Here is a 20116-nt window from a genome sequence, read left to right on the forward strand (position 1 = left end):
GCACATAATAGATACTTATTTTTTTCTAATGATTCCCATTAAGTTTTATGATAACTTGACAATGGTATTACATTTTTTTTTTCGTTTGAAAAAGTCTTAGAAAGCTTCAGAAAAAGTCTGGGAATAACAACCCAGAAAATAAGTTCTCCCTATTTCTTTCTTTCTTTTTTTTTTTTTTTTTGTCAGTCGTGGGGCTTGAACTCTGGGCCTGGGCGCTGTCCCTCAGCTCTTTAGCTCAAGGCGAACGCTCTACCACTTGAGCTACAGCACCACTTCTCGTTTTCTGGTGGTTTATTGGAGATAGGAGTCTCACGGTCTCTCCTGCCTGGGCTGGCTTTGAACCTCGATCCTCAGATCTCAGCCTCCTGAGTAGCTAGGATTACAGGCGTGAGCCACCAGCGCCCGGCTCAGTTCTCCCTATTTCTTAACCCACTAAATGGAACTGTCAATCATAAAAGTGCTTAAATAAAAACACTAGGAATCATTCTTGGTTTTTCCTAGGTTTTCACATCCATTAGCCTCTAAATGAATTTTAAATTTGCCTACTTCTCTCCATTAGTGCTTATCATCTGTCACTAGGTTTTCTAGAACAGCCTCCTAATAGGTCCTCTCTATTCTTCTTGAGAGAGAGAGAGGGAGGAGGGTAGGCAGAGTGTTCCCCCAACTTCAAATCAAAGCATAGAAGGTGATTATTTATTTGCTTATTTATTTAGTGCCAGGGTCTAGGTACTGAACCTGGAGTTGATTTTTTTTTTTCTTTTTTCTCTCAAGATTAGCACTCTACCACTACAGCCACACCTCTACTTGTGGCTTTTGGGGAAGTTAATTGGAGATAAGTCTCATTGACTTTTCTGCCTGGACTGGCTTTGGCTGTGAACCTTAGGTTTCAGCTCCTTAGTAGCTTTGATTACAGGTGTGAGCCACCTGGTACTGGGGCCTGAGCTAAGGGCCTCTTGCTCTTAAGGGCCTCTTGCTCTTAGTTGGCCTTTTCACTCAAGGCTGATACTCTCCCATTTGAGCTAACGCTCTACTTCTGGCTTTTTGCTGGTAAATTGGAGATGAAAGTCTTATGGACATTACTGCCTGGGCTGGTTTCAAACTGCCTTGGCCTCTTGAGTAGCTAGGACAACATATATGAACCATCAGTGGCTGGCAGAAATATTCTTTTTATTGTTAATTTCTATTTTTTTTGTGCTAGTTATGGGTTTGAACTCAGGGCCTCAAGCTCTTGTTCTTATGTAACTCATTCTTTCTATATTGATTTGAAATGCCTTCTAATCTAATACTAAAAATTTTACTAGTTTGATCATTTTAATTCCAAATAATGCTGCTTACTGTTTTCTTTTCCCCTTTGTATAGCAAGGCAAATCCCTTTATTTAGAAAAATCTCACTGGGCACCAGTGATACATGTCTGCAATCCTAGCTATTCAGGAGGTGAAGAGTTGAGGATCATGGTTCAATGCCAGCATAGGCAGGAAAGTCCATGAGACTTTTATCTCCCATTAACCACACACACAGACACACAGACACACACAGATACACATACAGCTGGAAGTAGAGGTGTGACTCAACTGGTAGAGTGCTAGGCTTGAGCACAAAAACCTCAAGCCCTTTATTTTCCTAAATTTTCTTGGTTAGTCTCTCATAATTTACAGTTTTAGTTACACTAATTTCAATTTTTACAAAACTCTTTAGGATTCTGAATAAAATTTCATTTAATTCATGCATTACTTTGCAAAGATATACCTTTTTATTACTAAGAATAAAATCTTTCAGAACTGTGTTCCATTTCATATTCATATTTTTTTACATCACTGACTTAAATGCTACAGATTCTTCATACGGCTAGAAGATAACAATACCTAACATTTTAAGTGCTGTTATTAAATGTACAAATGCACACACACACGTAACCACACACATAATCATCTTAATTTTCACTATAGTTTATATAGACTAATTCCCAAAATAAAACATAATTCTGAATCTTATAAAGGAATGAGAAGAGCTAGCCTAGAGCTTACAAAAATTCAAGAAAAGGGCCAAGAGAAGAAAAGGACAAGCATAAAAGAACACAAGAAATAAAATGTGGGGGGAGGAGAGGGAAGGGATAGTGGGACAACAACAAGGAAGGGAAGGGGTAACAATGGAAGGGAAACAATGTAACAATGATCGACAAGTAATGTACCCATTGCCTTACTCATGTAATTGTAACCCCTCTGTACAGCATATTAACAAGAAAATTTAAAAAAATAAAATGTGACTTGAAAATGTCAAAGCACTACAAGCAATGAGATTCCATCTGCAATGCCTTCACTGAAGGCTTCCTACACCTCCTACTGTTATCAGAAACCTGGCTCCCCAGTGATGGACTCTTCCTTTCAAGCCTTTTCAATAGAGGACTCACTCAAAATTCCCTAACACCACCACACATACCTCAGTAACAGCAAAGACTTTTACAACACAGTATTCCTAACACCTGGGATAAACGGAAGAATAAATGAATACCACTAGTAGAAGTAGTAGAATAGGCTGTCTGTTTACTATTTTACCTTACAGTAGTTTATTTTTTCTTCCTAATTAAGCCAAACATATTATGAGGCCTAAAGAAGGGAAGAAAAAATTACTCTGGAAAAGAATGAAAGTGAGCAAGGACAAGTATTAAGTGATATGTAAAGATATCATAAAGCTGCAGCTACTAAAAACATGAAGAATGCATGAGGAAAGAGAGAACACAGCAATAGACTCCAGCTAATGGAACAGCTGTTTTTATGATGTTAGCATTGCACACCAGTAGGGCAAAAAATTATGCAGTAAATTGAGGGCCAATTTGTAAGCCATCTTACTAAGAAGGCTTCTTCAGTTTCTGCTCTTATATTTTATAAGTGCCAGACTTTTAAGACTATAAATAAAAGTGTAAAAACACATAAACACAGGGTAAAATTGTTTTATAATCTTGGAATAAGGAAGGGCTTTTCCAAGAAAGTCATTAAACCCAGACATCTTGAAGGAAGAGACTAGTAATTTTGATCAGCTTCCTAAGAATGAAAATTTCTGTACAACTAAGTAAGGATTGTAAATGAAGATAAATCAAGATTCTTGTTCTATATGACAGAGAGAACACAGTTTTACTTTATTAAAATAAAGGCTTATTCAAAGTCAACATGAAAAACATTGAAAACACAATTGAAAAATGAGTAAGCTTTCAATTTAACAGTTCATGGAATAAGGTCTCCAAATGGATTGGATTTTAAGTAAATGTATTCAAACTCACAATATAAAAAGCACTTTAAATGACTGCAATTAATCAAATATCTACCATTAATAATCTATTCACAATAAATGCAAATTTAAGAATAAACATAAGGTAGAAATTTTAGAAAAATGATTAAAATATTAAGTTGTAAATTCAAAGGAAATCTCACAGGGAAATTACAGAACTGAAGATGGTAAACTTCCAATTGTCACTTGCCTTATAAAATTATATATCTATACATAATAGACAACAATACACCTGATCGAAATGTATAGAAGAAAAACAACAACAAAAAAGGCCCAGCCACAAAAATGTTAAAACTGGTTACCACTAATAGGTTGAGTAATTTTATTTCCTCTCATATTCTCTATAGTTAAAGCTTAATGGTAACTTTAAAATCAGGAACATTTAGGAGCATTCATATAATTCAGATTTTTATACTCACCAGGAATAATGACAATAAGCAGTTTAGGCCTATTGATACTTTGCTCATTAAAAAGGTCAGTCCAGGGTCCACATTTCAGAACCTGGGTTTCAATTCCACCACAGAGAACAAATTCCTCAAGCAAAGGGACTTCTTCCTTGGTTTCTGAGTCCATTTCTAAACAAAGAATTTTTAAAAAGCAATATATAGTATAAGTAAAATGTAAAGTCTTGAGTCAAAGACAATACTGAAGAAAGGGTAAATTTCATAATACCTAAAAGGAAATACTATAGGACATATAGAAGATAAAAGAGTATGCAGATATTCTAGATTATAGGACCAAAAGACAAATTAACTAGCACAACCATGTTCACTGCAGCATTGAATATCATAGCCAAGATATGGAATCAACCTAGATGTTCCTCAGTGGACGAATGGATCAAGAAAATGTGGTATATAATCACAATGGAATTTTACTCATCCATCAGAAAGAATGATATTGGAACATTTGTAAAGAAATGGAAAGACTGGAAAAAAATATATTAAGTAAAGTAAGCCAGAGCCAAAGAAACACGCTGCATGCTGCATGGTTTCCCTCATTTGTGGTAACTAGAAAGTGCCTATAAATCTACAAATAGACACAATGAGTGCTTAAAATACATGCACACACACTGGGACATGATAAATTATATAGGACTCTAGACAGTCACACACTGAGGCCAAAGGAGGACATGCACAGGAGTGGTTGACAAAAGCTCAATAGCTATGTACAGATGACCACATAAAGTAATGTTCTGTGAAATGAACTCTAAGAAAATTAAACAAGAGGTATTTTTTAGTTGTCATTGTTGCTGTTTTTATTTTATTTTCCTTTTGTCTTGTTTGTATTTGGGAGGGGAAGGGAGAGCAGTAAAAGCTGGAATAAGGGGGAACAAATACAACAGCGATACTCACTAGACACTGTATGGAAAATAAACTGGATATCTTGTGGATGGTGACAGGAGGGAAAAACCAGGTGAGAGCAACAGAAGGGGAGACATGGTTCATAAAGAATTGTACTCATTACTCATTACATGATTCAGGTAACTATAACCTCTCTGTATACCAACTCTACAATAACAATAAAAAGACAAAACATGTCTTCAGTGCAATAACAGACCAGGCGAGGGTTTAGATTAGCTTCATCAGATTAGATCCCGGTCCATTCTAAACTGACAATGACCATGGATCAATTCCTTTTTCCCTGGTTTAAGCTGGGGGAAAAGTCCAGGGCTATGACTCGACTTTATATTTTCCCCAGAAGGGACAAAAGAACAGTGAACATATTTATGCTAATTTCTATATTAATCTTCTGCCCAAGATTCTTTTTTTTTTCTTTTTTTGGGGTCCAGTCGTGGGGCCTGAACTCTGGGCCTGGGCGTTGTCCCTCAGCTCTTCAGCTCAAGGCAAGGCTAGCGCCCTACCACTTGAGCCACAGCGCCACTTCCGGCTTTTTTCTTTTTGCTTATGCGGTGCTGAGGAATTGAACCCAGGGCCTCAGGCATGCAAGGCAAGTGCTCTACCACTGAGCCACCTTCCCAGCCCCCTGCCCAAGATTCTATAAAGGTATTTTCATGTATTATTACATTATGTATTATTTTTTGTGTAGTATTAAAGCATCAAATTATTAAATTATGGAATAAGTAGTGAAATCTCTTCCTTCCAGGATATAACATCATGAAAAATTTCCAGTATAATACATGTAGATGCAAAAATGTAGTTCCAAATTACTCAAATAATTTCTTAATCTCTACCTTTACTGTCTGTGTATAGACAACACTTAGTCTGAAGCCTTCAACAGTCAATATTCTTCTTCCATACATCTAAAACTCTTGACTTGAAGAGTCAAGACACTACATACCCTTCCAGCTTTTTACCCTCTCAATACTATACACTGCCTTGGCCCATTCTAGTTTGCCTTGTCCTTGAATTTCCTTAATGTCCCTTCATACTCTTCTACTCCTAATTTGTCTCATATTTCAGTTCTCAACTACTTCCAGAATGCTGTCCCTCTCTGTGTTAGTTATCAAGTTAAAGCATTAACTCAACTAAAATATATATCCCTTATTGCCTTCACTGCTTTAAAAATATGGATCTGGGTCTTCAAAACATTTTTCTTTAGCCAGCTGATCCAACATTCTAATGGGCCAGGGGAGTGGAGTGAGCTAGAGATGCTTTAGTGGGGAAGTTTCTGGCAGGTTTCATTTGTTTGTGGTACTGTGGTTTGAACAAAGAGCCTTGTACATTGAAGGCACAGCACTCTGCCACTTGAGCTATGTCCCAACTCTTCCATTTCTCACAAGTGTGACTCTTACCCACCTTCTAATAGCCTGTGAAAATTTCCTAGTGCATTGGTTTCCATATATAGAGGATTTTGTTTCCAAAGGATATATGGTAGTATTTGGAACTGTTAATTTTTTATTTACATTTGTAATATGATGGAAAGACTATTGTAGATCAATATCCTACACTGGACTAGAGAGCCTCCATCAGACCACCTATTCTACTTCACCACCCCAGGACAAATAATTTATCCAGCACTAAACGCCAATTACACCAAGGCTGAAAAACATGGCTCTAGTACAGATGCCTAAAGGACACACAGCTTTCACCAGCATTTGGTTGATTGTTGTATACTCTTCCTTCCTATCCCTTTTTTCCCCTTCTACCCCCACTCAGGTAGCAGCAACGTCAACATTATACCCAGGAGCCCCAGACCGGGTGGCTACTTTCATTTCTTCTCTTCAGCTCCCATGCAAATCCTTCTAGAAAGCCATTTGATCTTTGTCTCACACAGTAGCCTACAACTGGCCTTGTCTCAACCTATTCAAAAATATTCATCTAGGATGCTAAACAAAGTTCAGCAATACTTGGTATGCTCCAAATCTCCCTGTAATTACCTTTCAGTTTAATTACCTGAGCCCCAAGGCCTTTCCCAAACAGACAGCATGCACTCCAGGATCAAATGTACATTATTAGTCTGACTTGACCCTACACGCTTTCCCATCAATCTAGTCTCACTTGAGGTCACAGCTTTGGCACAGAACATTTGTTTGCCTTGTCCTAGGCAACAGCCACATCTACAATGTGACCTGATTGCGCCTACTTTCTTTCTTTCTTTTTTATTGTGAAAATACTGTACAGAGGAGTTACAATTACATGGGCAAGATAATGAGTACATTTCTTATCAAGCATTGTAGCCTCCTCCTTTGTTTCCCCTTCACATCCTCCCCCTGCCCCCCCAATCCTCCCCGCCGCCCCCCCCCGAAAGTTGTAAAGTTTGTTTTCGACATAACCTTGTACATCTCGTTGTTGCAATGGGTCCACCTGTATCCCTATTTAAACGATTTGTTTTTCCCCTTCCCCTCCACAAATTATACCGACATCAAATACAGTGAAAGCAGGGGTTATACTGTGAGGGAGGGGCATACAAAGCAACAAAGAAATAATCTTATAAATGTGTTAGAAACAATCGCATGAAAGAAAAAAAAATTTGAATACATATCTTAGGGTTCATTTCCCTAACATCACCTTATCTGACCTTTTCTGCTTGACTCAGACTAATACTAGATATTGCAAATAAGGGAAACCATGGGACCTATGTTTCTTTGGGCCTGGCTTACTTCACTTAATATAATTTTTTCCAAGCCTTTCCATTTCCTAACAAACAGGGCAATGTCATTCTTTCTGATGGAGGCATAGAATTCCATTGTGTATATATACCACATTTTCTTGATCCGTTCATCTACTGAGGGGCTTACTTCACTTAATATAATTTTTTCCAAGCCTTTCCATTTCCTAACAAACAGGGCAATGTCATTCTTTCTGATGGAGGCATAGAATTCCATTGTGTATATATACCACATTTTCTTGATCCGTTCATCTACTGAGGGGCATCTGGGTTGGTTCCATATCTTAGCTATAGTAATTGCCTACTTTCAATTTTATCATTCCTTAGGTAGTTTCCTTCAGCCTCAGTGTATCTTTTAGAGTTCTCTTTATACAGTAATGTTGCAGCTTTTCTCCTTATCGTAGTTTAAGAAGATTTTTAGGTGAAACTATTTCTGTGTGGCTTCTGTCTCCTGATTTTTGATCCAGACGATATACCATTCAAGTGTCTTTGCCAAGTGTTCTTTATATATCTTTCCCACCTTAGATTTGGCTTGAATTCTGCTTCCTAGATGAAAGCTTTTATGAGCATACCAGGTTAAAAAAAATTATTCTTTCTCTAACCTTTTAGCACTTGTCTTCATCTTAAGTGGGCAGTAGTTAAGATAGGCAGCTAAGCTTTACTTGATAAAATTTATTACTTATCTGATGCTACATTTGCCCTAGCATCAAAGCTAAGGTGTTTATGGGAAGCACCAATTGTCTCTCTTCATATTTAAATTTAAGATAAAAGGAATGCTGGTTAAATATTCAGTGAAATGGGAACTTTCACACATTAATAATGAAAATTGTCTTTGGAAAGCAATCTGACAGGCATATACTCTGATTTAGTAATTTTGAGAAATTGATTATAAAAAGACAGGATATGTTTTTTATAAGACTAATGCGTGGAATTCTTCTTACAAGAGTGAAAAGCTGAAAAACCTAAGTAATCATTAATGGAATGGCTGAGTAAATTATGATAAACCACCTAAAAACATTATAATCATATAATGATTCAATATTGGGCAATGATTAAATAAACCGGTGGCCAATATTATGATCAAATATGGTTTATCAAGGCTGTTCTGTTGATTGGTTACCATTTATCTGTTTTCTAATATTTCATTCTTTAGTCTTATGTTCTGTTAATTTTTCCATTCTTTTATTCCTTTTAGTTTTACTGCCATTTTAGTAAATATAGAGAGGAAAAGGAAAGAGGCATGAATATTCTAACTTCTGTGTTCAACCATAGTCCTTATCTGATTTTTCTAAATTAGGAATCCTTAGAAAATACTGGTGACAATGGCTCACTCCTGTTATCTTAGCTACTTAGCAGGCTGAAATCTGAGGACTGTGGTTTGGAGTTAGCCTGGGCAGATAAGTCTGTGAGACTGTTGTCTCTAATAAATCATAAAAGAGCCAAAAGTGGAGCTGTGGAGCTGTGGCTCAAGTGGTAGAGTGTTAGCCCTAGTTCAAGCCCCAGTACTGGTACACACACACACACACACACACACACACACACACACACACACACACACACACACACACACACACACACACACACACACACACACACACACACACACACACACACACACACACACACACACACACACACACACAGAATGCTTAGAAATATGAAAAATCCTCACTAAAAAATGGGGACAATGCAAATATAAATGAGTGAAAAGTATCACTTTTTTGGGGACAACTCAAATATAAATGAGTGAAAAGTATCACTTTTTTTGGGGGGGGTCCGGTCGTGGGGCCTGAACTCTGGGCCTGGGTGCTGTCTCTCAGCTCTTCAGCTCAAGGCTAGTGCTCTACCACTTGAGCCACAGCGCCACTTCCAGCTTTTTTCTTTTTGCTTATGTGGTTCTGAGGAATCAAACCCCGGGCCTCATGCATGCAAGGCAAGCGCTCTACCACTGAGCCACCTTCCCAGCCCCAGTATCACATTTTTATAGATTTCAAGTTAATAATAATAAACGTTAATAAATGTTACTGTAGCCTAGTCTCCAAAATTATCACTCATGTTTCTGACTTCCCCATACCTGTAAAAGAAGCAAAGAAAAATGGAGGCATAAGAAACCAAACTCTATCTTACCTAAAGTTCCAAGGAGCATCAGATTAAGAAAGAACAACGCATTTCAATTATATATCATGGAGGCATGACCCAACCTTCAGCCTCAGGCTTATTGATATAAATCTGTGTATCCAATAGCATTAACACTTTTGCAACTTTATGTAAGAGACCTTTTCCCAATTAAATCTTATACATACCTAGACAATGTTTAAAACAGAAAAATAGCATTTGATTAGTTTATCTTAGGGAGGTCGATTCTACAATATTTATTTTGTCATTTATTTTATATCTATACATCTATATCTATCTATGTGAGTGTGTGTGTTTGCCAGTCCTTAGGCTTCCTGAGTTTCTTTTGCTCAAGGTTAGCACTCTACCACTTGAGCTTTTTCTGTGTGATACTGAGGAATCGAACCCAGGGCTTCATGCATGCTAGGCAAGCACTTTACCACTAAGCCACATTCTCAGCCCCTATTATAAAATTTATAATGTAAAAATGTACATATTAATGAGTCTTTGTAATATGGTCAGTTGATGGAACAATATGGCTGAACAAATGGACAGAAGTATTTGAAATGGAATTATAAAGATAGCTATTTAGCTTCAGCATCCAAATTGTCTACAGTTTATTGTAGCTACTCAGAATTCTGCTTTAACCATGTAAGAAATAGAAATGACAAACATTTTAAAGCTGTGTAAGAATGTCTAGAATCTTCAATTATACCTTAAACTTGAAAAAGAGTTATTAAAACTAATTCATATTATTTACCATACATATAAGGTGGCTGAAAAGTTTCTAAGATCTCCTCAAATGCTAAAATTTTATAGTGATATTATCAAATATAGACAAACTTTACTGCCTTTGCAATTATCCTACCATGTGGGATAACACAAATATAAGTATCATTGAAATATATGGTATGTGTGTATGTGTGTGTGTGTATATAATGCTAACAGATTTTGTGGGTCAGAAATTAACATAGCAAGGACGTAGCAAGGGATAAATCTATCTTTGGCCTAAAGTCCAGGGCCTCATCTTAGAACAATCAACAGCTTCATGTGGTGACTTGTTCACTGGAGCAAGAATTATACATCTTATATACCTTTGTTCATAAGCTTAGTGATCGATTTTGCTGACCCCACCCCCCAAACACACACAAAAAGATTCAGACATTAATAGATAGCCTATAAGAAACTAATTTGGGTAGGTGCCAGTGGCTCATGCCTGTAAGCCTAGTTACCCAGGAGGCTGAGATCTGAAGATTGGGGTTTGAAGGCAGCCATGGCAGAAAAGTCCTTGTTGAGACTCTTACCTCCATTAACTACACAACAACTGGAAGGGGCAGTGTGGCTCAAATGGTAAAGTGCTAGCCTTGAGCACAAAGAGGCTCAGGGACAGCATCCAGTCCTGAGTTCAAACCCCACAAGTGCCCCCCTCCCAACAAAAAAAGAAAGAAAAGAAACAAATTTAACCCTATTTTGTCAGTGGTGATCCTATTAACCTCTCCACTAACATCTCACTTTCCTTTCTCAGAATAGTTTTAGAAAATGTTTAAGGCACAGGAAATGTGATGGTTCTGGAGTGACAAAGACTAAATTAAAATCTATTTTTAAAGAAGATTATAAAAAACAACAATACAAAACTATACCAGAGTTTGAAAGCTACCAAAGGACCTAAACAAGAATCGAGGGCAAGAGCAGGAATTAAAACATAATAACTGAAATAAAATATTATATGAACCCAATGGCAGAATGAATTAATTGGCAAGAGAACAGAATCAATAAAGTTGGACAAATCCATATGATTTACTCAATCTGATTAAGGGGAAAGTAGACTAAAAATAAGCAGCCCTTGAGGGACATAGATGACAATAACAAATCATCTAAATTCATATAATCAAATCATATAAGTAATAAGCCTGTAAACTTCTCAAATTTGGTAGAAGACATAAATCTAAACCCTAAGGAGGATAAATCCAAAGACAAACAAGTCACAGTGTAGTCAAACTTTGGAAAACTAAAGGAAAATAAAATGTTAAAAGCAGCCAAAGAACAAATAAATTGGCTATCATCAGATTTCTCACTAGAAACTATGGAGACTAGAATAAAGTGGCATAGTAATTTTCAATGTTGATGGAAAAGAATTGTCAAGCACAATCTTATATGATAAAACCATCTTTTAAAAAATGAAGGGGGAATGGTTTCCCTTATTTGCAATAATTAGTATATGTCTGGGACAAGCATAAAAGGTCAAAAGCTATGTACATATGACCAGATAAGACGATGTTAAGTGAAATGAACCCCAAGACAGGGACACAAGTTTTTTTTTTCTTTCTTGCTATTGATTCTAATGTTTTTATAATGTACCATGTGATTTTTTTTTGTTTGTTTCTTTGTATGTTCCTCCCACATAGTATAACCCCTGTTTTCACTGTATTTGATGTCGGTGCCCTGCATCTTGTATATACACTTTTCTAATTTGGGGAGAGGAAGGGAAAAAACAAAATGCTTAAATAGGGATACAGGTCGACCCATTGTAACAATGAGATATACAAGACCCTATGTTGAAAAAGGAACTTTACAAATTGGGGTTGGGGGAGATGGTAGGGGAAAAACAAAGGAGGAGGCAACAATGCTTGATAGGAAATGTATTCATTACCTTGCTCATGAAACTGTAACCCCTCTGTACAGTATTGTTACAATAAAAACATATTAAAATAAAAAAGACTCATTTCAACAGGAAAAAAGTGGAGGGGGAAAACATTCTCATATAAAGGGAAAATAGTTTTAAAATTTCCAAACAGAAGGAAAATTATGAATGAATAAGGTTTACCTATAATAATGGAATAACATTGGAGTGGGTTAAGATAGTAGTAGAAATACTAGGCTATTCTTAAACTTAAATTCTATTTGAAGACTGAAGCAAAAGTTTTTACAATATCTGTTTGTACAGATATCTGTACGAACAATATCTGTAATGTACAGTACTGTCCCTTACCCAGGGTTTTGCTTTCATTTGTATTTTACCATGGCAACTGTGGTTTGAAAATATTAAATGCAAATTTTAGAAATAATCTATAAATTTTAAATTATGTACTGTTTTGAGTTGCCTAATCCAATGTGGAGCTGTTTCACTTGTTTCTGTCCAGGGGAATCATCCCTTGGTCCAGCATATCCATACTGTATACACTACCTGCCCATGAGACCCTTAGCAGCCACCTCAGTGATCAGATCAACTGATATCACAGTGCTTGTGGTTCAAATCAGACTTATTTTGCTTAAGCATAAATATTATGTGTAGGAAAAAACAATAAAGCATATTAAACTATTAAAAATAGTAATTTTTCTTTTCTTAGAATATGCGTAGACTTCAAAACTAAATGCTTAATCCTAAATATTATAGTAATACTACAAGAATATGCCGAAAGGGGAATCAATCTTTATTACAAAGAAAGTCAATGTTATCAAAATACAAAATGTGGAAGTATAGCTTATAGGATTCCTTATAGCTTACAGGAAGAGGCTGCAGAAATTCAATTATCTTTTTTGTGAGAAATGGAAGAAGACACAACAGAGACATCAGACACTCCTACTTATATTTACAGAAAGTGTTAGCCCAATAAGCTCCCTTCCTATAGCTTAGCATGCTCCTTTTCTAGGCAACACTAGGCCCTTTTAGTAAAAGCAGTAAATAATCAGCCTCCAACTCCCTCTCCCCCTTTTACCTTGAGATGGCACTCCTCTGAGGCAGCTACCACCATATAAGGCAGCAATATCCCCTTAGAGTGACCTTCAGGTCTGGGCAGCTGCAGCCTCTTATCTACTACTTGGGCAGCAGCCATAAATCTTAGCTCACCATGGTTAAGCCCCTGGCCTACATGTCCACACCAAGGTCTCCGCCTTGTAAACCTCATAGGTTATACAAGGTTACTAGACACTATAGCTGGCACTTCTCTCTTGTGAAGTCCCTTTACTGGTAATAAACCTTTTCTTTGTTCTTTGTACCTGGATGTCTCCGTGGTTTTCTGGCAAAGACTAATTTACTCTAACAGAAAGAAGTTTGGAAACAAATCTCTGTGAATAAAAAAACCGATGATTTTTCTTTAAAAAATTTGTTTGGAGGTTTTATTTGGCTACTCTCTCCACTCCTCCCTGTCCACGTAAGAGTGTGCTTTCAGTACTGAAAGGTCAGACGGCGGAATGTCACCTGGTGGCCTTTGGCACCCAGGGCGCACAAACAGGTGTCCAGTAATTCCCTACGGGGAAGAAATGAATGAATGAACGAACCACGGAAGGAAGTGTTTTTACCTGAATCCAGTCTTGCAAGGAGAAAAAGCTCCCAAGGTCCAGCATTTACAATCGGGGTCTTAAGAGTGAATGAGAAATGGGGTGTGTGCTAGGTGCCCGCTGCACAGAACGTCTCTGACTGTGTTCTGGTCTCCCCTGGCCTCTGGGAGGTGGCAGGGCCGATTGTCCAAGGGGAGCCGTGTGAAGAGGACGCGGGTGGGCCGCCCTTCAGCGGTGCCCAAGAGCGGTGTTCGGGGTGGGGCGCCGGCCGGGAGGCCCGCCACAGCCTCCGGCCGGGCGGCACGGTTATTTCCGCCTCAGCCCCCGGCCCCTCTTCCCGAGGGCAGGAATCTCTCCGCAGAGAGGCAATCAAAAAGGAGCCCGCGCGTGCCGGCCCACACGCTCTTCCCCAGACAGATACCCCGACACGCCGCGGAGCGGTACCTCACCTGCCAGCCCATTAGGCAGCCGGCCGCCTGTCCCAGAGCTTCCGGAGGTGTCTTCAGTCGGCCCCGGAATTCCCGCCTCCCTACGACGTCATAACACCGCGCCGCCGCTGACACTTCGCGCAAGTTGACGCCTTTCGGACGCTGGGCCCGAGGGCGGTAGGTCGGCCGCTCGGGCGTTCTTACCTCGAGGCCTGGTACCCGGCTCTGCCGAGGCCGCGGGGAGAGTGCAGTCCTTTTTCTTTTGTTTTGACTTTTAGCTGCTCCTGCTCGTCTGTTGTCCTTCTCGTACGCCGGTCTTCCCTTCTCTGCCCTTTGTCCTCCGTGGCTTTGGTCTTGGGTGCAGCGCTCCAGGTGATTCTCAGGTGACCTTCTTTACCGGCGGCTTTAACACACCCGGAAGACGTAGTTACCCGTATGTGGCGACTCCTCTTCTGTCCTCAGCATCTGGCAAATAGTCGGTGAATAGTAGATATCTGTTCAAAGCTTTGCCTTTGAACAGGTGAATGTGACTGTTCAAATGGGCGAATCCTTTGCCCTTTCGTCAACATCTCAGTGGTAAGCACCACCATCCAACCAGATGTTGGAATTAGATTGATAAACCTCTTTATAACTTCTCTTCTTTGCTCACTTCCACTTCCCAAGCAGTAGATAACACTTAATGAGTTTAGAAAAAGTTATTCACAGGGTTGAGTTTTTCATGAAATGACCCCTTTTTAACACAGTAATTCTAGGAGGTCCGGATTAACAAATGACCAAGTGTCACATGATTAGAAGGACAAAATGTTGTCCTTCACACTAATACATAATTCAATGTATGTGCAAAATTCCCACAAACATAATTTTCACTAATTTCAATTCTTGCCTATCATCTGTAATGTATTGCTTCACATGATTAATATCGGTGCACTGTCTGCCAGAAACAACTAAAGAGTTTTCACATTCTAAAATCTTTTTAGACTGGTGTCCCACTCAGTATTATCTCTATCCATAGCATAAAAGAGGCACAGATAAATTACAATTAACTAATTGTAGTTTAAGGACTTTGCTCCAGGTCAGTAGGCAGAGCTGGGTTCTGCTATTACGTTTGTATTTATGTGTGTGTGCATACATGTATACTGTATATGTTCATGTATATGTACATATATATATATGTGTGTATCTACATCTATGTGTCTATGTATGTACAACTTGACATAACTTCTGAATTGTTCTTCATGTCTTCTCCCTTTTCTTACTATTTTTGGAATGCACATGCTCTTTCCTATAAAATTGTTATGCCTTGGTATATACTGTTTTCTGCCTCAGTTACTGTTATTCCTTGCCTACCCACTCCAGCTTCTCCCCAACACATCATCCAGGACTCATTTCCATTTAATTTTAAACATGATTTCTCCTCTTCTTTGACCTACATTTTTTAGAAAGATTCTATTAGACTCACTTTGAAAGGTACAGAAACGAAGAACATCTTTTCTTAGTGCAGGTATACATTCAATAAAATGAGATATAGATTATTACAACAATAGTAGCAAAAGAACTGAAACCATTATTACTCTTGCCACATTCTATGTTTATATTTTTTTACTTCATAGTTTAAGAAGGTTTCTATCTACATACAGTAATTAGATACATTGCTTTTAAAAATGTTTACAAGTATAAAAATAATTGCATATATATTTTTTTTTTTTCTTTTTTTTTGACAGTCGTGGGGCCTGAACTCTGGGCCTGGGCCCTGTCCCTCAGCTCTTCAGCTCAAGGCTAGCACTCTACCACTTGAGCTTACAGCACCACTTCCGGCTTTTTCTGCTTATGTGGTGCTGAGGAATCGAACCCAGGGCTTCATGAATGCAAGGCAAGCACTCTACAACTGACCTACCTTCCCAGCCCAATTGCATATATTTTGAAAGAAAAAATTTTCTTCAAGGAAACAGTTTAGGAAAATGTATCCATGAAAGCATTTTTGAATCTTCAATCTGGAACATTCAAAAATTCAAGCATAATTAGTCTAAAATTTGAAAATGCTTTGTCTATGCTCAGATGTTTTGTCTTTCTCAAATGATGCGGGGGTACACAGACTGAAGGCAAAAGTGATGATTAAAATCAGTGTCCAGCAAGCCACAGGGTTATAAAATAATTGAATTTATAGAAGCAGGGTGAAGCTTCATTCATATGGAAGTTACTGACATTTTAGAAAAATATCTGATTCAGAGATGATTTTTAGGTAAACTATCAATTTAAATATTAAACAGTATTTATCAAATGCATTTTCTTAGAAAATTGTATTGGCATTCTGTATGGCTATGTGGCACAAAATGCAATTCAAAATATAAATATAAAATATAAGCATTATAAACAGTTTACTGAGTAAATAATAAGGTCTAGAAAGAAATCCAATGAAAAAGAACATTTTTGCTAAAATTATTACTGTTATTATAGACTTGTGGTATTAATATTTTTCTTTACATATCATCGTGTATTAAAAAGTCATTGTTCTCATAAAGAAAAGGACTCGTTTTCAAGTGGCTTTTCTTTATTTTTTTATTTTTTTATTTTTTTGGGGGGTCTGGTTGTGGGGCCTGAACTCTGGGCCTGGGCGCTGTCCCTCTGCTCTTCAGCTCAAGGCTAGCACTCTACCACTTGAGCCACAGCACTACTTCTGGCTTTTTTCTTATGTGGTGCTGAGGAATCGAACCCAGGGCCTTGAGCATGCAGGGCAAGTGCTCTACCACTGAGCCACCTTCCCAGCCCCTCAAGTGGCTTTTCTTGATGTCCACAGGTACAATGAGATTTCCTCCCTTATATTTGTATTATTATCATTAGCATTCTCATGTGATTCTACCTATCTCTAAGAACAGACTATAAAGTCCTAGAAAGTAAGCACTGTTTCTCTCAACTTTGTATTCTGTACATTCAGAATAGGTTCTGAATATGGCAAAAATGGTCAGAATCTATGTTAAAGAGCTTAACAATAACTCACAACCTTTGGACCAACTTGAATTTGTTTTAAATGACTCCACTCAGAACCATATTTATCACCTAATCCAAGGGCAGGAATCCATTCAGTCCTCTATACACAAAGGAAATGAGATCTGGAAAACAGTTGGGAACTAAGGCCCTCTGTTTATCCATCACACTGTTGTTTGATCTACAGGCTATGCGATAGAATGTGGCTTTTATGGCTCATGCTGGTTGAGTGGAGTGTGCTGGTAGACCTACTGAGTCTATTTGGCACATATTCCAGGTAAAATGTATATTGGGGTTTTTATATATAGTGTTTAGATAGTGAAATGTGTCCTAGAAGCTCATATATTGAAAGTTGGGCCCTTCATGCATCAGTGTTTACAGGTAGGAAGATGATTGGGCTGGGAAAGTACTAACATTATAATTGGACTAATCCATTGATGAGTTCATATCTGAATGGGGATAGGCCATGGTAGAGGTTACTGATAGGTGCCTTTGAAAAATATAATTTGTCCCTGCTTCTCACTTTCTCTGTTTCTCTCCTTAGTCGTCATGACATGAGTAGCTTTCTTCTACCATATATTCCCTCCCCATCATGATGTTCTGCCTCGTAACAGTCTGAAAGGGGTTGCGCGAAGTAGACCATGGATTAAAACTTTTGAAACACTGAGAAAAACAGAGTCATTCCTCTGTTAAGTTGTTTTGCTCAGGTATTTTTGTCACAGAGAAAATTGAGCAACACAATGTGTGTTTGTTCATTTCTGTATTTGTTTCCAATTTCCATTAAGACAGGGATGATATATTGCACTTTTATAATCCTTAAATAAAGATTGTGTGTTAAAATCCTTGTATATGTGTTTATTCATTTGAAAGTTTGGAGAATGTTTTAATTAAGCCAGCTTTTTAGTATCATCTTAAATTTTAGTGTGCATAAGAATTACATGGAGGAAGCTGGGCATTGGTGGCTCAGGCCTGTTATCCAAACTACTCAAAAAGCTGAGGTCTGAGGATCCAGTTGAAAGCCAGCCTGGGCAGAAAAGTCTGTGACACTTCTATCTCCAATGAACCACCAGAAAATGGGAAGTGGCACTGTGGCTCAAAACGGTAGAACGCTACCCTTGAACAAAAAAGCTCAAGAACAGTGCCCAGGCCTGAGTTCAAGCCCCACAACTGACCCCCAAAAAATCACATGGAAGATATGTTCAGAGTTATGATTTGCTAGGTGTTGGGAGCTTAAAATTTGCATTTTAAGTAAGCATTCATACATTATTACTGATTGTAGTGGCCCTTAGGCCATACTTTGACTAACTCTAGTGTATAGAATAGAGAAATTGCTTGGAAGTAGGATATTAATCTTGATTTATAGGAACTTGTACTTAGAATCACAAGATAGTCTTCCTGAAGAATCAGTGATAGGTTACATTATCAAGGAATATAGAAAAAGGGAAGAAAACTGCCTTGTAAGAGAGAAACACAGCAAGTGTTATGATTTTAGGGGATTGTCAAGCATGTGAAGCATTTACCTGGTGGAAGTTATGGTATAGTATTGAACCTTCTGGAATCATTGAGAAAAGGAGAAATTTTACATTTGTGATATGATAAACTACACAAAGACCCTTAAAGACAACTATTTATCCACAATTTATGGAGATGCTTTAGCAGAACTGAAGGAATAGTTGGGGATACTTTGTAAAAGGACTGAAGGGCCCACAATAGCATTTACATTGAGATGGAGAAATAAGTATGTTTTGAGAACACTGGAAGGTTCTGTGCTTACCAATTAACATTCCCCTCTTCCTTATCATTCTATTACACAGAAAGTAGAAATTTGTGGTTTAAAAAGCTCTTGAATTAGGATATATAGACTGATGATCATATTAAGAGAAAGAAGAGTAAGAGAAAGATCAAAGAAAAGGAAAAAATTAAGCTCTTTTTTTCTGTGTATAGAATGCAACTAAAATTTCAATGTATATGTTAGAGGTAAGACCAATATTAGTGAAGTTTGAGTTGAAATTTTCCAGTGACCCTAGCTAATGATTTCTCTTATTTGTACTTTTATAATAGAAGTATCTGTAAATATTCTTAAACATATGACTATTTGACACAATCTTAAATAGTGGTGTTCCATGGAATCCTCATTACCTCTTCGTTCAAACACCATAAATCAAGAAAACAGAATATCTCATCTTAAGCCTAAATTTAAAATCACAATATGTTCTTTTTCAGTTTATGAAGGTATATTATTTTAGTCTTTAAAAATCTATGGAAAATAGAGATAATAGCTCAGTATTGACAAAGCCATTTTCAACTTCCATATTATAGCTAAACTGTTCACCTTAGCATTTAACAATGCAGAAACCCAAACAGATAGATGGTCCTAAAAGTCAACAATTTCAGCTATAAAACCCAGAGATTTTTGCTAATGGTCTGTTCATGGATTGTATGGCTTCACAGAGGCATTTGTCTTATTAATGAGTATAAACAAAAATGACAAACACCAGAATTTAGGTGTTCTTTCTACCCAAAATTATACAAAATATTAATATACATATAGTTGTGCCTATGCACATATATATGTGTAGTAGTATAATAAAGTATTTTTACTGCAAAACATTCAAGATAGTTTACTATATATAGTATTGCTATACCCAAAATGTTTTGTTTTAATATGTGTTGTACTCTATTAGTCTCCTTCAATGAAACCACACCATAAAGAAGCTTTTAGTGGCAGGGACAAGCAGAGTGAGGATGAGAAAAATATGGGAGATGTAGTTCACATATCTCTATAAATTAAAAACAAAGCAGGGATTGGGCCTAGGCACAGATGAATACCCATTTGTTGTACAGTATGTTCCCATTTTATTGGCTTCCTCAGAAACAAATTGCTCCATTCAACAGATGTTTTGTGGGCTAATAATATTACTACAGGGCTTTTACAAAACATTCCTTTTTGTTTTTTAATGAA

At 37.5% G+C, this 20116-nt stretch overlaps 1 protein-coding gene and 1 long non-coding RNA gene across 6 annotated transcripts in view; one reads left to right on the forward strand and one right to left on the reverse strand.

Annotated features, from left to right (window-relative positions):
- The window catches only part of Ldah (lipid droplet associated hydrolase), a 90489-nt gene extending 76027 nt beyond the window's left edge, over nucleotides 1-14462 (reverse strand). The window contains exons 1-2 of one of the 5 annotated variants that reach the window (XM_070025067.1): nucleotides 14377-14462; nucleotides 3703-3858 (exon numbers count right to left, since the gene is read on the reverse strand). In XM_070025067.1, the coding sequence (XP_069881168.1) occupies nucleotides 3703-3856 (154 nt within the window). In that variant the 5' untranslated portion in view covers nucleotides 3857-3858; nucleotides 14377-14462. The other 4 variants (XM_070025065.1, XM_070025066.1, XM_070025068.1 and 1 more) reach the window with 4 other exon arrangements.
- A 193-nt stretch (nucleotides 14463-14655) lies between these two features.
- LOC138829076 (uncharacterized) lies at nucleotides 14656-17996 on the forward strand. Its single transcript, XR_011372480.1, has 2 exons — nucleotides 14656-14748; nucleotides 15894-17996. It is a non-coding gene; the product is annotated as an uncharacterized lncRNA (long non-coding RNA).
- Nucleotides 17997-20116: the final 2120 nt, after the last annotated feature.

The sequence above is a fragment of the Dipodomys merriami genome, unplaced genomic scaffold, assembly GCF_024711535.1.
Source record: "Dipodomys merriami isolate MVZ:Mamm:240054 unplaced genomic scaffold, mDipMer1.0.p SCAF_17, whole genome shotgun sequence".
NCBI classification, from domain to species: domain Eukaryota; kingdom Metazoa; phylum Chordata; class Mammalia; order Rodentia; family Heteromyidae; genus Dipodomys; species Dipodomys merriami.